This window comes from Aotus nancymaae, unplaced genomic scaffold (assembly GCF_030222135.1).
Source record: "Aotus nancymaae isolate 86718 unplaced genomic scaffold, 86718_ANA_hifiasm-v0.15.2.pri h1tg000004l, whole genome shotgun sequence".
NCBI lineage: Eukaryota > Metazoa > Chordata > Mammalia > Primates > Aotidae > Aotus > Aotus nancymaae.
In genome coordinates, this window is record NW_026988415.1 from 45,550,761 (window position 1) to 45,570,215 (window position 19,455).

The following is a 19,455-nucleotide window of genomic DNA, read 5'->3' on the forward strand; positions in this document are numbered from 1 at the left end:
GCCCCAGAGGACAGGAGACTCAAGAAAAACGCTCTTCCTGGCCAGTCTCTTTGTTCTGTCTATGCCAGCCCCCAGCATGTCTCCTCTTTCCTGTAAGACCCTCTCCCAGTGCTGACTGTCCTCGCAGTACTTTAGGTATGTTTTCCCTTTACCTCTGGGAGGGCAGCCTGATGACCTGTCAGCTCAGGCCAGCCCCATCTAGAGTCTCAGTGGCCCTAGTCACGTTGAGAAGTTCTTTCAGAGACAAACTCAAGATAGTCTCAGAGGTCCCAAGCAAATGAAGGGCGGGGACAGTTGAGGGGGTGGAATAGGGACAGCAGCAGGGAACCAGATAGCATGCTACTGAGAAGAAAAAAAGACATTGGTTTAGGTCAGGAAACAAAAAAAGGGAACTGAGTGGCTGTGAAAGGGTGGGGTTTGCTCAGACTGTCCTTCCTCTCTGGACTGTAAGAATATGTCTCCAGGGCCAGTGTCTGCTGTGATCAAGTCCCGCCTTCCAAGTCCTGGCATCTCAATGCACCTGGGAAGCTACCTGCATTAAGTCAGGACTGAGGTGGGTCTGGGGTATGGCAGGGGCTGGGCAGCAGCAGCAATATACCTTTCTTGGGACCCCTAAAAACAGAGGGAAAGCATGGCTGGTGCCATTTATCTGCTAGCAGAGGAGGCTGACGGAGGGTGGGAGTGTCATCAGCACAAGGCCCTGGCAGTCCCTTCTGGTGATCAGAGGGGCTGAAGGGGTCTTTTCCGACAAGGGCTGTGGGTGGAGGGAACAGGAAGAGAAAAATGTGACATGACGTGACCATCCAAACAGGTAGCAAATGTTAGAAAGGGGTACCTCTGCCAAACTTAGTTCAAAAGTAGTATTGCAAGGAGCAGTTGGATAAAAACAAGCCCTTATGCGAAATAGTGCTTGAAGGCTCAATAGGGATACGTGGGTCAATTAAGCCCTTAGAAAAAGAGATACTAAGAGGCAGATTCCCTGAGAACACGGAAAAAGCTCACGCTCCACGTTATGCAGTTGACCTCTGTGAGCTAGGGAAAGGCCTGGCTGGACCAGGGGTGTAAGCTACCTGCCTTGATCTGTACCAGGCCAAATGTTGCCAGGATCAGAGCTGGCTTGAAAGGATTGTGTTGAAGCTGCGCCAACCTCGTGGTAACAGTGGGTAAAAGACTGAGCCAGGAGAAAGCAGCTTCTGCCTCAGCCCAGACAGTGCGGCCAACCCCTGAGGTCGAGGCAAAGGTTTCTTTCTCCTCTTACCATTGCCCTCCATGTGCATGTCTTGCTTTTCTCTTGTCTTCATTATTTCTCCTTCCCTTTCCTCCTCTCCATCTTCCTCCTCTTCCCACTGGTCCTCCTTTCTCTACCCGTATCCCCTCTTCATTATATCCTCGTCTGTTTTGTTGATTACCATAGACTCTGACATAGTTAGCACTTAATAAATAATTGCTGAATTGCATTGACTTTTTCTCTTTCCTTTCTTCCCCTGCTCTTTCCCTTTTCCTTTTCCTTTCCCTTTCCTTCTCCCTGCTTGCCTAATATCTTCCCCATAAGGTGGTTGTGAACAGTAAATGTGTAAATACCTATAAAGCATTTAAAACAGGGCCTGGCAATAGTAAGAGCTAGATCTCAGTATTTGCTATTTTTTTTACTCTGCCCCAGACCTGCCGATGTCCCACAGAGGGCCTACCTAGAGCAAATGATACGACATTTAGAATAAAAGTGATTGATGACCCTGATCAAGACATCCTTGGATGGGCTGCCCAGACTCCAAATGAAATTCTGATTTATTGGCAATCTGAGAGCATTGGAAACCCAGCTCTCAAAGCTGAAAGTCTCTATCTCATGTCATCCATGTCTAGAGGCAGGGAAGCAGCAAAGCCAATGGCTGGGGAGTCTACACAGCTCAGAGGCTGTCATCTTTCCTGCTAGTTGTATATTGGCTCTGTTCCTTCCCTCATTTTGCATGCCAGTCCCAGAAGCAAGAGTGCTATAGCCTGTCTGTAGCCTCAGTTATTTGATAAAACAATGTCACTTTCCAAATAAGCCACAAAATACAAATACTTATGGCAACTTAAAGCATTATACCCAAACAGTGTCCCTTAGAGCTTGCCCTATATATTCTGACTCCTTTTATATTCAAACTATTTAAACTGCTTGTTTGTGATGCAGTCTCAATTTTCATTACATATAGCTATTGATGTTTTTGTTTGGAATTTTTTTTTTTTTGAGATGGAATTTGCTCTTGTTACCCAGGCTGGAGTGCAATGGCTCGATCTTGGCTCACTGCAACCTCTGCCTCCCGGGTTCAAGTGATTCTCCTGCCTCAGCCTCCCAAGTAGCTGGGATTACAGGCATGTGCCACCACACCCGGCTAGTTTTATATTTTTAGTAGAGACGTGGTTTCTCCATGTTGGTCAGGCTGGTCTCGAATTCCTGACCTCAGGTGATCTGCCCGCCTCGGCCTCCCAAAGTGCTGGGATTACAGGCGTGAACCACCTTGCCCGGCCTAGAATTCTTTGTAAACTTTTTATGGTGTGAACTAATGTAACTTTCCATCCACTTCTGGGGGATTGGTGCAAGTTTAAATTATCACTATGATTTGCTATTTCCATTCAAGAAAATTTCCTATAGAGTTTTCTTTCAGTGGACCAGACCCATATCAGGAAGTGACTTAGGTATAAAGGGAAGATACAGCTTTCGAAAACCAAAGTTTGAGTGTTCTCCAAAGAGTTAACAGATACCCTGCTCTGCCTCCTGCAATGATCTGATTGCTAACTATTGAAAATAAGAAAGAACTAGAATTTTCAGTGACACAGTGCTCAACAAGAAGCTAGAAAAGAGGCCTTGACGTACTTGACTCCAAAGCTACTTGGTTATGCATGAAGCCATCAGGGGAGGGGAAAGAGGAGGGAGAACTCTGAGGACCCTGAAACAATTGGGCCACGTGTAACTTTCAGTTTCTATGGAGATTCATGTGCAGTGGCTGAGGGTGATTTGAGAGCATTGGAAACCCAGAAGCTAACCAGGCTCTTCTCTCCACTCTTAGAAAGTTCTCACGGGATGTCTTTAGGATTATATTGGTTATTTGAATATCGAAGAGAAGCTCATCTCACTGCCTTACCTCCCTGAAATAAAATCAAACTGTAGTCTGTTAACTCACCCTAGAAGAAGGAAATTCTAGAGTCAAGAGAAGTTAAGTTTTAGACAAGTTGGGGGTTGGAATTTACTGGAGTTTAAGATCATTGACTCAATGAAAAAAAAACAGATTTGTCTGCAGCAAAATCAGAGTTTTAAAAATGATTAGAAATGGACCAGAAAAGAGATAAGGATAATGAGAAAGGGGGCTCTCTAAAACTATCTGGAGCTGAAATTGATACAATGTTTCTGGAAACTATTTTGGCAGTATGTATCAAAACGCAAAATGCACATAATTTTTAACTTGGGAAATGATACTTGTATAGAGATCCTAATGACATGGGAAAATAATCAGGAATAATGTTAAATAAGAACCTTAGATCTTTTTTTTTTTTTTTTTTTTTTGGAAAAAGCTACCTTGAATGGATGGATGGATAGATAGATATTATGAACAATAGTAAATTAAGTGAGTGCAATATGATCTCAAATATGTTAAGAACACACATACAGAAAAAAAAAATAGAAGGAAATATGCCGAAATATTAATGCCTCTGGATAATGGGTTTATAATTCATTTTTTCTTTTTTATATCCCTGTACTTGACATATTTTCTACAACGAGCATATTTTATTTTACTTTATTTGGTTTTGTTTTGAGATGGGGGTCTCCCTATGTTTCTCAGTCTGGCCTTGAACTCTTGGGCTCAAGTGATCCTCCCATATCAGCCTCCTGAGTAGCTGGGACTACAGGTGCACACCACTGTGCCCAGCAGTGATGCTTTGATATCGACGGAAAAAAAATAAATAAAATGTTTAAGCCAAGGAAAACAAAAACTAGGTTGAAAAAGAAGGGCAAAGGGGCACACAAGTCCAGAATGAAAGACAGACACCCCAGCAGTCACCCTCAGAGCAGAGGGAGAATATTGAAAATATTACCACCGATCTGATCTGGCACTGACTATAAACTTGCAGATTGGCTCTCTGGCTCTCCCTCCATCATCAGTTGGCCAGAATCTATTGAAGCTAGTGCAAGACAAAAAGAGACGATGGGCCGGGCGTGGTGGCTCACACCTGTAATCCAAGCACTTTGGAGGCCAAGGCGGGTGGATTACCTGAGGTCAGGAGTTCAAGACCAGCCTGACCAACATGGTGAAACCACGTTTTAAAAAAAAAAAAAAAAGAGAGACGATGAATCACAGAGACCTAGAAGTTTCCAAAACCCCAAAAGAAAAATGTAAAATGCTACTAAAAACATAAAGCCAGGCGTGATGGCTCAAGCCTGTAATCCCAGGATTTTGGGAGGCCAAGGCAAGTGTAATGATGTGCGCCTATAATCCCAGCTACTCGGGAGGCTGAGACACGAGAATCACTTGAACCGGATGGTGGACATAGCAGTGAGCCAAGATTGCGCTACTGCACTCCAGCCTGGGCGACAGAGCGAGACTCTGTCTCAAAAATAAATAAATAATATGAACTGCTGTGGAAGAACCAGAGAGCCCTAAGATCTCTTGTAAATGACTATAGCAGGAGAATTTCCCTGGTCCGCATGAAGCCACAAAACTGATTTTGACTTGAAGTCTTCATCACAAATTTGGTCCCCTCTAGCCCTGACTATGAAGCTTATCATAAAATAATTAGGTTTCACTGAGGCCTGAACAAAACAATCTTGGGAATTTAACAAGATTAATTAGGTTGCTTTGTTACTGTGGTTATGAAATTTTATTTTGTTTTTTTATTTTTTATTTTTTTTAAGTGTTAAAATTTTTTTTATTGCATTTTAGGTTTTGGGGTACATGTGAAAAACATGCAAGGTTGTTGCATAGGTGCATCAGTGTGATTTGCTGCCTTCCTCCCCTTCACCTATATGTGGCATTTCTCCCCATGCTCTCTCTCCCCAACTCCCCACCCCCCGCTGTCCCCCCACTCCCCCCCAACAGACCCCAGTGTATAGTGCTCCCCTCCCTGTGTCGACGTGTTCCCATTGTTCAACACCCGTCTATGAGTGAGAACATGTGGTGTTTGATTTTGTGTTCTTGTGTCAGTTTGCTGAGAATGATGGTTTCCAGGTTCATCCATGTCCCTACAAAGGACGCGAACTCATCGTTTTTGATGGCTGCATAATATTCCATGGTGTATATGTGCCACATTTTTCCTGTCCAGTCTATCATCGATGGGCATTTGGGTTGGTTCCAGGTCTTTGCTATTGTAAACTGTGCTGCAATGAACATTCGTGTGCATGTGTCCTTGTAGTAGAACGATTTATAATCCTTTGGATATATACCCAGTAATGGGATTGCTGGGTCAAATGGAATTTCTATTTCTAGGTCCTTGAGGAATCTCCACACTGTCTTCCACAATGGTTGAACTAATTTACACTCCCACCAACAGTGTAAAAGTGTTCCTATTTCTCCACATCCTCTCTAGCATCTGTTGTCTCCAGATTTTTTAATGATTGCCGTTCTAACTGGCGTGAGATGGTATCTCAATGTAGTTTTGATTTGCATTTCTCTAATGACCAGTGATGATGAGCATTTTTTCATATGCTTGTTGGCCTCATGTATGTCTTCTTTTGTAAAGTATCTGTTCATATCCTTCGCCCGTTTTTGAATGGGCTTGTTTGTTTTTTCCTTGTAAATCTGTTTTAGTTCGTTGTAAATTCTGGATATCAGCCCTTTGTCAGATGGGTAGGCTGCAAAAATTTTTTACCATTCTATTGGTTGCCGATTCACTCTAATGACTGTTGCTTTTGCCGTGCAGAAGCTGTGGAGTTGGATTAGGTCCCATTTGTCTATTTTGGCTTTTGTTGCCAATGCTTTTGGTGTTTTGGTTATGAAGTCCTTGCCTACACCTATGTCCTGAATGGTTTTGCCTAGGTTTTCTTCTAGGGTTTTTATGGTGTTAGGTCTTATGTTTAAGTCTTTAATCCATCTGGAGTTAATTTTAGTGTAAGGTGTCAGGAAGGGGTCCAGTTTCTGCTTTCTGCATATGGCTAGCCAGTTTTCCCAACACCACTTATTGAACAGGGAATCCTTTCCCCATTGCTTGTTTTTATCAGGTTTGTCAAAGATCGGGTGGTTGTAGATATGTTGTGTTGCCTCCGACGCCTCTGTTCTGTTCCGTTGGTCTATATCTCTGTTTTGGTACCAGTACCATGCTGTTTTGATTACTGTAGCCTTGTAGTAGAGTTTGATGTCTGGTAGTGTGATGCCTCCCGCTTTGTTCTTTTTGCTTAGAATTGACTTGGCTATGCGGGCTCTCTTTTGGTTCCATATGAAGTTTAAGGTGGTTTTTTCCAGTTCTGTGAAGAAGGTCATTGGTAGCTTGATGGGGATAGCATTGAATCTGTAAATTACTTTGGGCAGTATGGCCATTTTCACGATATTGATTCTTCCTACCATGAACATGGATTGTTTCTCCATCTGTTTGTGTCCTCTCTTATTTCACTGAGCAGTGGTTTGTAGTTCTCCTTGAAGAGGTCCTTTACGTTCCTTGTTAGTTGTATTCCTAGGTATTTTATTCTCTTTGTAGCAATTGTGAATGACAGTTCGTTCTTGATTTGGCTCTCTTTAAGTCTGTTATTGGTGTATAGGAATGCCTGTGATTTTTGCACATTGATTTTGTATCCTGGTTATGAAATTTTAAAGAAGACTTCTCTTCTGGTTCCAAGGCCAAGGAGTTCTCAATGAAATCTCAATTAGAACCTGAAGGATGCTTCTTGGGACTGGGAATATATTTTCTGTGGGCCAAATTTAGCCTCCCACTAGAGATAGTTGATAATTCTACCACATTTCATAGTGAAGCACCAGGAAAACAGGACTGAAAAGGCAAGAGGGAATGATGCAAAGTGCGTAGTCCAACATAAGCTGGACCTGGGTTTCCCACTTTGTGTAAGTAACTGAGAATTCATTCTGAGACTAAAAAAAAAAAACCACAATAATGTTCACAACAGCATTGTTTATCACCGAAAACAAACAATCTAAATGCCCATCAACAGGAGAATGAATAAATTGGAATGTATTCATCATGTAGAATATTTTATGCATATAAAAATGTATTAAACATATGAAGATGAACTACCCAAATAAATAAATCATAACATATTATATTGAGGGGAAAAAAGCAAGTTGTTGAAGAATGTGTTTAAAAAAAAAAAAAAAAAGTTTCACTCTTGTTGCCCAGGCTGGAGTGCAATGGCACGATATCGGCTCACTGTAACCATCCCCTCCCAGGTTCAACCAATTCTCCTGCCTCAGGCTGCTGAGTAGCTAGGATTGCATGTGCCCACCACCATGCCTGGCTAGTTTTTGTGTTTTTAGTAGAGACGGGGTTTCACCATGTTGGTCAGGCTGCTCTGGAACTCCTGACCTTAGGCGATCCACCCTCCTCAGCCTCCCAAAGTGCTGGGATTATAGGCATGAGCCACCGCACCTGGCCATATAGAAATTTTAAACATGTAAACCAATACTATATATCTTTTATAGATACTTACATCTGTAATAATAATATGAAAACATGCCTAGGAATGATAAACACCAAATTCAAGATATTGGTGATCTCTAAGGAGGGAGAAGACTAAAATTGTGGAGTACATAAAGGGGTGTTGATTATATCGATAGTATTTCAGTTTTTAACATCTGAGGCAATATGGCACAATGTTAGGATTCTGTAGAGCTAAGCAGTGAGTCCATGATTGTAATGTTATATTCTCTGTAATTTCTATTTGAAATATTTCATAATATAAAACAAAGTATATTTGAGGCCAGTTGTGGCAGCTCATGCCTGTAATCCCCACAATTTGGAAGGCTGAGGCAAGAAGATCGCTTGCATCCAGGAGTTTGAATCCAACCTAGGCAACAAGGTGAGACCCCTGTCTCTACAAAAAATTAAAAAATTAGCTGGGTGTGGTAGTGTATGCCTGTAGTCCCAGTTACTTGAGAGGCTGAGGCAGGAGGATTGCTTGAGCCTGGGAGGTGGAGGCTGCAGTGAGTGGTGATTCTGCCACTGCACCCCAACCTGGGCGACAGAGTGAGACCCTGTCTCAAAAAAATAGAAGGTATATTTGATCGAAGTTTTATATTCACAGTAAGCAATAAGAACACTAGGGACAGAGAAGAGTGGATATTCTACCTAAACACTGTGCTTTCATTCCATCAACAATAAAGCATCCAGAAAAGGAAACAAGCGATTCTAGAAATTCACTAGTTAGACAGAATCTCCTTGGGGATGATTTAAAAAGGAAAATGCAAGAAAACCCGGCAAGACTAAGAAGAGTCCTCATGTGGAAAAAAGTATACTTGACAATTAACGGGGACAGATCATCCTTACCAGCCTGGAGGAATATTGCAGAAGAAAGAGCCCAGGATCTTGCATACTGTCTTATCTCCTGTATTTACCACCATTTCCTCTCTTGCTGAATATTCCTAGAAAACGGAGAGGAGTTTGTCGCAACTGCCCTTTGATGATAGCCATGGAGAATGACAGAGGCCCCAAGGTAGATGGCATCAACCTCATCAAAGACCGAAATGCCAACAAACAAAAATCCCTCCAGTAGGCAATGAAACACCACAAAAACAGCAGAGGGTATAGATGATATAGCAAGGGCTATAGATGGATGAGGTTGGACAAGTCACATAACCTATACGAGTGTCAGTTTCCTCATGTGTTTGTTGTGAGGAATAAATGAAATAATGCATGTAAAATGCCTGACAGGTAGAAGTCACTGAAAGGAACAGAGGTTTCCTTCCATCCCCCTAAGGAAAGACAGGGAATGGCCAGAATCTTCCTAGCCAATTAATTAGTACTTTAAAGGAGAAATTGAGAGAAAACACTACTTCTTGGATATTTTGGCTAAGTAGTCATTTGAAGTACAGTTGACTGGTTATTTTAAGTAGCATCTCATGAACTCTTCCCAATCATAGGCTGGCTGTGTAGTTTTCTGAATTTTGCTCTGTTATTATTATTATTATTATTATTTTTTGAGACTCCAGGCTGGAGTGCAGTGACACGATCTTAGCTCACTGCAACCTCTGCCTCCCAGGTTCAAGTGATTCTCCTGCCTCAGCCTCTCGAGTTGCTGGGACTACAGGCATGCACTACCACACCCAGCTATATTTCATTTGTTTGTAGAGACAGAGGTCTCATTTTGTTGCCTAGGCTGCTCTTAAACTCCTAGATTCAAGTGATTTTCTTGCCTCAGCCTTCCAAAGTGCTGGTGCCAAATTAGCCACCACATCTGGCTACTTTTTTGTATTTTTAGTAGAGACGGGTTTTCATCATGTTGGCCAGGCTGGTCTCTAACTCCTGACCTCAAGTGACCTGTCAGCCTCAGCCTCCCAAAGTGCTGGGATTAGGGGCATGAGCCATCGTGCCAGGCCCTATTATTCTTAATAGTATTTTATCTTATAAGCAAAGATAGAAGCCAAAGATGGTTTAGTTTACTGATTCTGCAAGTGCTGTTTCTATTAATTTCTTGACATAGTCCAGTTTGTATGATAGCTGAACTCTTGTTAATAAGCTTTGTCTTTCTGAATTCTGCTGCTCCATAGGAAGCTTGGAGGCTGCAAAAGGTGGCCATGTAAAAATCTTTGCATTTATAGTTTAATAAAGAGAACATTATAACACTGGAACCCTATATTTTAAATGAAGAGCTCTGTGTTTATTATTTCTCCTCTCCCCTTTGATTTCTTTCTGTAAACTACAGTGGGGTGTGTGTGTGTGTGTGTTTGAGACATTCGTGTCACCTCCATTTCCACCCCTCACCCCAAGTGGGGCTCAGGGTCAGCCCTCACTGCATATTTTGTGGTCAAATTGACTGTAGGCTACTGAAATTGTTTTTTTTTTTTTAATTGGGGCCTTTACTGGCTCGGCACGGTGGCTCACACCTGTAATCCCAGCACTTTGGGAGGCCAAGGTGGGTGGATCACCTGAGGTGAGTTTGAGACCAGCCTGAGCAACATGGCAAAACCCCGTCTCTGTTAAAAATACAAAAATTAGCCAGGCGTGGTTGCACATGCCTATAATCCCAGCTACTCAGGAGGCTGAGGCAGGAGAATTGCTTGAACTCAGGAGGCGAAGATTGCAGTGAGCCGAGATCGTGCCACTGCACTCCGACCTGGGCAACTGAGCAAGACTCTGTCTCAAAAAAAAAAAAAAGAAAGAAAAAAAAAGAGGGAGGCCTTTCACAATAAGTACCCACAGAAGCTTTACCCTCTAACTATTTTTTAACTCAGAGCTGTGCATTACACACCAACCTTCTGGAGGACTCAAAGATGGATGCCTTTCCTTTCACATTATTGGGTGATGGACCAGTGGCACCTAAGGAAGAGCTACCACATTTTCAGGGTGTGTGAGTCTGGACTGGATCACAAGAAATAGGAGAAAAGCAGTCAAAGAAGGTGATACCAAATCATGGCAATTCTGGTAGACCTCTAGCTCAATGAGGTAGAGGTGGAGGCCATTTCACCTTTTTCTCGGAGGGGCGATGGCTAGTGAGAGGTTTGCTTACTTCCTCATAGTCAGACCAGCACTAAACCATGCCCCAATACAGACACTTGAGAGAGAGGAAGACTTCCTTTTGTACAAACTGGATTTGTTTTAAAACAGAAAAAGAGTAGAGGCAGCTTCCATAAGGACCGGTCTTATAGGAAGTAAGAGCAGGGGCCAAGACTGAAACAGATGGTAGGTCTAAGCAGGGAATGTATCCACCAACAGCCTGCAACAAAACTAAAGGTAAAATGCTGCCTGCGATTTACTCAGCTAAAAGAAGTATACCAGAAGTGGTTTCTTGGGATGCTTTTGACCCCATTTACTGGTCATGGTACTCAATTTGTTTAGGGCTTCATTTTTTATCCCATAATTTGAGTCTTTGATTATGAAGAGGTACTTAATTATAATTTTCTACAGGAACAAATGTGGTATGATTACAGGGATCTCATGAGTTGGTAGTTCCTGAAAATAGAATAGTATTATTTGGTTACCACTACTCTTGAGTAAATGCATACTTGTAATGTTAAAATGAACCTCTTTGAGGTTAGAGCTAAAACTGAGTGTTAGAAAGGACTGATTGTAAACTCATCAATTTGTCACTCCAGCGAGAGACCATTTAAACCATGGAGTCAGGGTATGTGGCAGGATGGAGAAAAAGGTTTGTGCACTTGCCCAATTTTTCTCAAAATCTGATTTACAAAATATTGAATTGATCCACCTCCAGAAGATAGTGACATACATATGGTAGATAAGTGGCAAAACGATTGTCCAGAACACCCCTGGTGTTCCTTTAACCTATTTTTGTCTCCCCAGTATGAGAATAGAACCTCCTATACCACAGGAAAGAGCAAAATAACAGTGTGGATAGCCCCCAGGTGTTGATAAAATTCACTCCCTTGCTTTCCTAGTGTGAGCAATAATCTACTTAAAAACTACAAAAAAACTGCTGACTGTATTCATTCTGTTTCCACAGTGTCACCAAAAGCATAAGGAGTTTACTTTTCTTTTTCTTTTTTTTTTTTTTACTCAAATGCCTTAGGGGAAGGAGTTTACTTTAAAAAAGAATCCCACCTCCCATAGGAAAAACACCTACCTCTAAGAAAACTTGAGTGGAGGACTGGTCATTTTTCATTACTTACTTCACGGTTTTTTTGTTTTGTTTGTTTTGTTTTGTTTTGTTTTGAGACGGAGTTTCACTCTAGTTGCCCAGGCTGGAGTACAATGGCACGATCTTGGCTCATTGCAACCTCCACCTCCCGGGTTCAAGCAATTCTCCTGCCTCAGCCTCCCAAATAGCTGGAATTACAGGCACCCGCCACTACGCCCAGCTAATTTTTGTATTTTCAGCAGAGACGAGGTTTCACCATGTTGGCCAGGCTGGTCTTGAACTCCTGACCTCAGGTGATCTGCCCGCCTGAGCCTCCCAAAGTGGTGGGATTACAGGCGTGAGCCATGGCACCCGGCCTAATGTTCTATTTTTATGACAGCATTTATTTTCACTTTATCTTTCCAATGAAAGTTCAGAATTAGTAATAATATAACATTGTGCATAAACTGTAAGTGAATAACTGATATGAAGTGTTGCTTGTTGTGAATAAAAAAGGCAATGGTGACTTTTTGGGACTTTATTTGCCTTTCTGTATTTCGGTTACCTAAACTGAATCCTTCTGGAGTATTGTAGGTTTGGGGAGGCTAAATAAATTACATTTCATAAATGAACAGAGGTGGCATCTATATCAGAAAGACAGTTGCATCACTTTTGCATGATGCTGTCTAAAAGAACTAATTTAAGCTAAATGGGGAAAACACCAGAAAACAACAACTACCTCCCCACCAAAAAAGTTATGTTTTCAACTTTAAAACAAATCTTCTACCCTTTGTAGCTTGGTCAGTGGGTGTGGGCAAAATCAGTTGGGCGGCAGTTAGTGTGTGTCCATAACTGCAGGTGCAGCCTCCATATCCTTATTAGTCCCCTTGGTTGCAGACCCCAATGGAACAATGTTTGAAAAATTACATTTGCTATCTAGGAAATTGGGAACTGAAAGTTCAATATCTGCCTCAGTGGACTTCTGGCACCTGCATTATCCCTTCTGGGGATATCAAGATCAACAGCTGCACAGATACTTTTGCTTTTCACAGATTCTATGTATATCTTATAAAGGTGAATAGTGTAAAGCTACCTCTACACCTTACCAAGCACACAGGTATGTGCCATTTAACATTTAGAGCATTCCATTGCCTTATACAAGAACCCAGTTTATATGAGCTCACAACATCAAACCAATCCCCCCAATTCAGTGTGCATCCATTACATCTGAAACCTGACAGAGGTAGGGGCTGTGGGAGGAGGGTGGTAGGAAGAAATTATTTTGTTAACTGTGCACATTTTTGTTCCGTAGGTAGCTAGGCTGAGGGGGAACCAAGAGGGATGAGGATTAATGTCCTGGATCCTCAGGAACTTTCATTATCAAAAGCACACAGGTGAGTTCCAGAAAGAAGCAGCTATGGCAGCAGTGATTCTGGAGAGCATTTTTCTGAAGCGATCCCAACAGAAAAAGAAAACATCACCTCTAAACTTCAAGAAGCGCCTGTTTCTCTTGACCGTGCACAAACTCTCCTACTATGAGTATGACTTTGAACGTGGGGTAAGTTTCTCGACTATGAAACCTGAGTTTCAAGATTTCAAGGACTTGGCCTTAGAAATTCCTAGGGGAAGAGGTAAATTCTCCTTGGTAGGAGGAGGGAGGTAGAATGGACCTAAGTCCCTTCAAATTCAGCAAAATTTTTCCTAGCCTATAACTAATTAAAGTCAGAAAGTCAAAGGTCTAAGAAGCCATAAGGAAAATGTTACCATGGAATCTTGCCAGTAATGAATACTCATTAAATGATTGTTGAGAGTGAAATGGAAGAGCTGGAAATTGCTTCCTTATTTCCTATGATGAAGGCACCTAAAGTCATTTACTCTTCTGTAGTATTTGCCGTCCATTTGGTAGTTAAAGATTAGATTTATAGATCTGGAAAGTTTTCCTCCCTACCACCAAATGACAGGTCCTGATGTAGCCTGTGCGTGCCACCTCACTACGTTGAATGATTAGATAACAAAATCTAATCATCTGGTTGCTTAATCCCTCTTAATATTTCTCCATTTTCTTCCTCATTCTATTTCTCAGAGAAGAGGCAGTAAGAAGGGTTCAATAGACGTTGAGAAGATTACTTGCGTTGAAACAGTGGTTCCTGAAAAAAATCCTCCTCCTGAAAGACAGATTCCGGTAAGAAGAGACCAATGTCAGAGAGGGGGAGCAGCAGATTTTAAGAAATGTGGAACATTTAAATTCTCTGTCAATACAGTGGTGATGCTGTGCAATGTGGAACACAGTCAAGTTTCCTTTAAAAATTATTCATTCTACCACATATTGGTTATAAAGAATCTTAGCTTCTTTCTTTTATATTCAGAACATCTCACTAAGCCTGGAAAATTTGTCAACACAAGCTTTAAAATGATGCTATATCAAGTTTCCTTTTTTTTTTTATAAATTTTTTTTTCTTTTTTTTTTATAAGATGGGTTTTCACCATGTTGGCCAGGTTGGTCTTGAACTCCTGACCTCAGGTGATCCACCCACCTCAGCCTCCCAAAGTGCTAGAATTACAGGCGTGAGCCACTGCGCCTGGCCTATATCAAGTTTTCTTTTCTTTTTTTTTCTTTTTTTTTTGAGACGGAATTTCGCTCTCGTTACCCAGGCTGGAGTGCAATGACACGATCTCGGCTCACCGCAACCTCCGCCTCCTGGGTTCAGGCAATTCTCCGGCCTCAGCCTCCTGAGTAGCTGGGATTACAGGCACGCGCCACCATGCCCAGCTAATTTTTTGTATTTTTAGTAGACACGGGGTTTCACCATGTTGACCAGGATGATCTCGATCTCTTGACCTCGTGATTCACCCGCCTCAGCCTCCCAAAGTGCTAGGATTACAGGCGTGAGCCACCGCACCTGGCCCTATATCAAGTTTTCAAACTGGTCAAAGATCATTGGTTTTATTTCCTCAGTTACCGGGATCAGACTTACAGACTTCACTGAGTCTGAATGCCAGAATCCTAGGGCTCTGAGTCACATGAGATTCTTTTATGCCTTACTATTTATTCTCTTCTCACTTTCCAGAGTGAGTGGCATAAAACCTACTGACTTTTGAGTTGACTTTAAAAATTTTTAAATATATATATATATCAATTTTAGTATTTTTTTTTTGAGACAGAGTGTCACTCTGTTGCCCAGGCTGGAGTGCATTGGTACCATCATGGCTCACTGCAACCTTTACTTCCTGGGTTCAAGCAATTCTCATGCCACAGCCACCCAAGTAGCTGGGATTACAGGTGTACACCATTATGCCTGCTACTTTTGCCTTTTTTTTTTTTTTTAGTAGAGATGGGGTTTAACCATGTTGGCCAGGCTGGTCTCGAACTCCTGGCCTCAAGTGATCCACCTGCCTTGGCCTCCCACAGTGCTGAGATTACAGGCGTGAGCCACTGCGTCTGACCATTTTCAGTATTTTCTTGATTATAAGAGTAATTCAATACTTATTATAGAAACTCTGGAATATATAAAAAACACAAAAAGACTAAAATGATGCATAATCCCATTACCCAGTCAAAACAACTATTAACATGTTGGTGCACATAGACTTACAGATGTTTTTCCCCACTAAGAACACATACACATACACTAATATATATGTTATATATTTAAAACATAGACTCATATTACACATCTTGCTTTGTAACCTACTTTTCAATGTAACAATATGTGGGAAACTTTTCCCCATTGCAATAAATATTCTTTTTTTTTTTTTAAAGATGGGGTTTCACCATGATGGCCAGGCTGGTCTTGAACTCCTGACCTCAGGTGATCCACCAACCTCGGCCTCCCAAAGTGCTAGGATTACAGGCATGAGCCACCACGCCCAGCCAATATTCTTTAATAATATGATTTTAATGACTTCATGGTATTCCCTATTACGGATGTATTGTAATTTTTTTAAACTAATCTCCCATTATTACACATTCAGTTTGTTTCCAAACTTGATAATATAAACCATGTTGAGAGGAACAACCTTGCATATATCTTTCTGTACTTTGTTAATTCTTTTTCTTTTTCTTTACTTTTTTTTTTTTTTTGAGACAGAGTCTCACTCTGTTGCCCAGGCTGGAGTGCAATAGCATGATCTCCGCTCACTGCAACCTCCACCTCCAGGGTTCAAGTGATTCTCCCTGCCTCGGCCTCCCAAGTAGCAAGGATTACAGGCATGAGCCACCGCGCCCGGCAAAGATATCTTGATATAAGAATATTAATCCTGCCGGGCGCGGTGGCTCACGCCTGTAATCCCAGCACTTTGGGAGGCTGAGGTGGGTGGATCACGAGGTCAAGAGATCGAGACCATCCTGGTCAACATGGTGAAACCCCATCTCTACTAAAAATACAAAAAATTAGCTGGTAAAAATACAAAAAATTACAGGCACGGTGGTGCGTGCCTGTAATCCCAGCTACTCAGGAGGCTGAGGGAGGAGAATTGCTACTAAAAATACAAAAAATTAGCTGGTAAAAATACAAAAAATTACAGGCACGGTGGTGCGTGCCTGTAATCCCAGCTACTCAGGAGGCTGAGGGAGGAGAATTGCCTGAAGCCAGGAGGTGGAGGTTGCGGTGAGCCGAGATCGCGCCATTGCACTCCAGCCTGGGTAATAAGAGTGAAACTCCGTCTCAAAAAAAAAAAAAAAAAAAAAAAAATTAATCCTTTAACTGTAATGTATGTTGAAAATGTTTTTCAGTTTATCATTTATTTTTCAATTTTGTTTATGATGCTTTTTGCCATCTAGGGTTTTAAAGTCTATGTAATCAAATTAGTTCACCTTTTTCTTAATGGTTCTAAGTTTTATCATTATGTTAGAAAAAGCTTGCCTCCCATAAGGTTATATAAACAATCACTTACATTTACTCTCAGTCATTCATAGTTTCATTTTTTATATTAAGCTCTTGAATCCATCTGGAATTTGGTTTATGGCACAACATAGCTACCTAACACCTCTCCTCCCCATAATATTAGTGGTTAAATATTTGTCCCAACACCAATTTTTTAGAAACCTCCATTTTCCCAATGATTTGAAATACCTGAGGCTCTCCTGACTGGGTATGTGCTGAGTCCTATTGGATATGTGTCCCTGTTGGCCTATAGGAAGCAATCACTAAGAATCTGCATTGTCTGTGCAGGAAAAACTTCTGAAGCAAAAAGGATTTCCAGTACCTAAGGAAATCCAGAAAAGAGCAATGCATCAACCAGTAACCATTCTTTCTTATTTCATTACAGAGAAGAGGTGAAGAGTCCAGTGAAATGGAGCAAATTTCAATTATTGAAAGGTTCCCTTATCCCTTCCAGGTGAGTTATTTTCTCTCACCAACTCTCAAAAGGCCCCTATAACACAATCAGAAGGGGTGGTGTGGTACAGGGCAGAGGGAAGTCTATGAGGACCCAGTGAATAGAACTTGAGGTGGACAAGGATGCTGAACCAAGAAATGAGACTGGCATGGGCTGAGAATGTCTGCTTTTCTATTTACACCATCTAATATAGTTTCTTTTAGTCTCTATACCTCAAAAAAAAACATAGCAGCACCAATTGTATTATAGTGTGTCTTGTCTATGATAATTGCATTGAGAAAGATGCTCTACTTGTTGAGTGAGCATTTCACTTCCTTCTGGTTCTGACTATCTGTCTAATGGTGGTCATGTGGGTTGAAAAGACAGAAAAAGGGAGTGGTATTAGGAAGTTCAGTATGAGGAAGACGTATTAGACTTATGCATAAACATAAACCTAAATTCTGCTCTAGTCTAGAATAGCTGAAGTGCCACATGTGCATCTGTTTGGTAGATGTAGTGTAATAAAAGAGAGCAAGAAGTACAAATTTCATCTTCAGTTTGGCTTGCTGACATCCTGAGAACTCTGTAGGCCACTTGTCATGAATATAGCAGCCTCTGCAACAGTGAAAGCCAGAAAAGGAAGTGGAAAGTCTCAGGGGAGGGGGCTGTCATGGATTTATGAGCACAGCAAGACTAACAAGCAAAAAGAAAAATGTAAAAGGATCTTGTTCATGTCCTTGATTATATCAAAGTTACAAAACCTTTCAAAGAAGGGTATTTCAGACATAGTTTTTACTACCAATGCCTTTCAACTAGATGACATTCTTTGGCTGCACTAGTGAATAATGCTGAACAGCAGATAATTTTAAATTAATTTATATTTTACTTTAGAATTTATTATATGATGTCTATAAACTCTGGGAGGGTTGGAACCACATCTTATATATTTCATGCATCTTTGTAACACCTAGCATGATTCCTTGTACATGGTATATGGTCAAAAAAGTACTATTTGACTTATGATATTGCTTACTAAATACCTTACCCTTTTTGAAGTCGGTTTGTAGTTCCAAATTTGATTTGTTTTTGCTAATATTGGTGAAGGGAGGCCACTAGGTAGTGGAGATGGTGGCACTTAGCTATGAATTAAAATTTTATTCCATATTATTCAAGTAAATAACCCATATGTACTAATCAAGAGTTAATTTATATAGATTATCACTTCAACTCTCTTCTATACAAAGTCAAAGTTAACTAAATAAGATAAAATACCCTTTGTTGGATAAACAAAAATCTTATCTCCAGCAAGGGCAGATGGAAACATTATAAAGTAAGTTTATACACAAATTGAAACACAAGTCAGGAGGACCTAAGAGTATGAAAAATTCTAAGGCTTTGAAATGCTACATCTCTGGATATGAAGAGTTCAGGAATCCTTCAGGTAGTTCACATAACCCAAACACCATTGCTGACTGAAGATTCTGTCTTTCTTTGTTTTCTACAATGAATATACAAACTTTTCCCCTAAGATTAGTGCCTTCAAGGTCTTTCTCCTTTTTTCTGAATCCTAATTGCTGAAGTCTGTGTGTTCATTGACCCAGGTGGTATATGATGAAGGGCCTCTCTACGTCTTCTCCCCAACTGAAGAACTAAGGAAGCGGTGGATTCACCAGCTCAAAAATGGTGAGAATTGGAAAATAAATGTTTCCAAAGAAAGAAAAAAATGAAGAGAAGCTAGATGGGAGGAAAAGGAAAGAAGGAAGATAGAAACGAGAAAGGAGAAACGTAGAGAGAAAAGAAAAAATGGATATAAGGGGAGAAAAGGAAGACAGAGGGAGGGGAGGAGGGATACAGGAAGGAAGGAAGCAAGGAACAAAGGAAGGGAATGAGGGAGGAAGGAAAGACAAATAGAAAAGAAAGAAACAGGAAGGAAGTGTGTATTTTGTTTTAATATTAGTAATACAAATGAACTTAGTAATCCATCACATGAATAAAAGATAATATGTTAGACTAAGAGTTTCTACTCAGTTCTACCACTGTCTCTCTAGTGCAACTTTGTAATTATAGGCACCTCCATTTCTCTATTTATTAAAAAAAGACCAATTTTTTACACTGAATACAAGGGTGGTATGGCATTCAATGGCTATGCAATATTTAGAATCCTAAGTATAAAATACCTAGCTCCAAAAAATAAATAGATGATGTATGAGACTGCTTGAAGTCAGAGTCAGAGAACCTTGTTTCAACCCCTCTTCCACCACTTACAAACTGGGTGATCTCTGGCAAGAAGGCCAACAAGCTTCTTTGATGCTCAGTTTCTTCTCAAAGGGGAGTAATGGTAATGAGTGCCATACCTACCTCTGGGGTTGTTGTAAGGATCAAATGAAGTAATAATACATGTAAAAGCACATGGAAAACTGTAAATCACTATA

The 19,455-nt window shown here is 41.0% G+C and overlaps 1 protein-coding gene across 6 annotated transcripts in view; it reads left to right on the forward strand.

Annotated features, from left to right (window-relative positions):
* The first annotated feature begins 385 nt into the window (after positions 1-385).
* Positions 386-19,455, forward strand: part of BTK (Bruton tyrosine kinase) — a 40,375-nt gene continuing 21,305 nt past the window's right edge. For 2 of the 6 annotated variants that reach the window (XM_021669584.2, XM_021669581.2), the window contains exons 1-5: positions 386-553; positions 12,648-13,265; positions 13,791-13,889; positions 16,976-17,044; positions 18,625-18,706. In XM_021669584.2, the coding sequence (XP_021525259.1) occupies positions 13,059-13,265; positions 13,791-13,889; positions 16,976-17,044; positions 18,625-18,706 (457 nt within the window). In that variant the 5' untranslated portion in view covers positions 386-553; positions 12,648-13,058. The remainder of the gene's footprint in view (positions 554-12,647; positions 13,266-13,790; positions 13,890-16,975; positions 17,045-18,624; positions 18,707-19,455) is intronic. The other 4 variants (XM_021669583.2, XM_021669586.2, XM_021669582.2 and 1 more) reach the window with 4 other exon arrangements.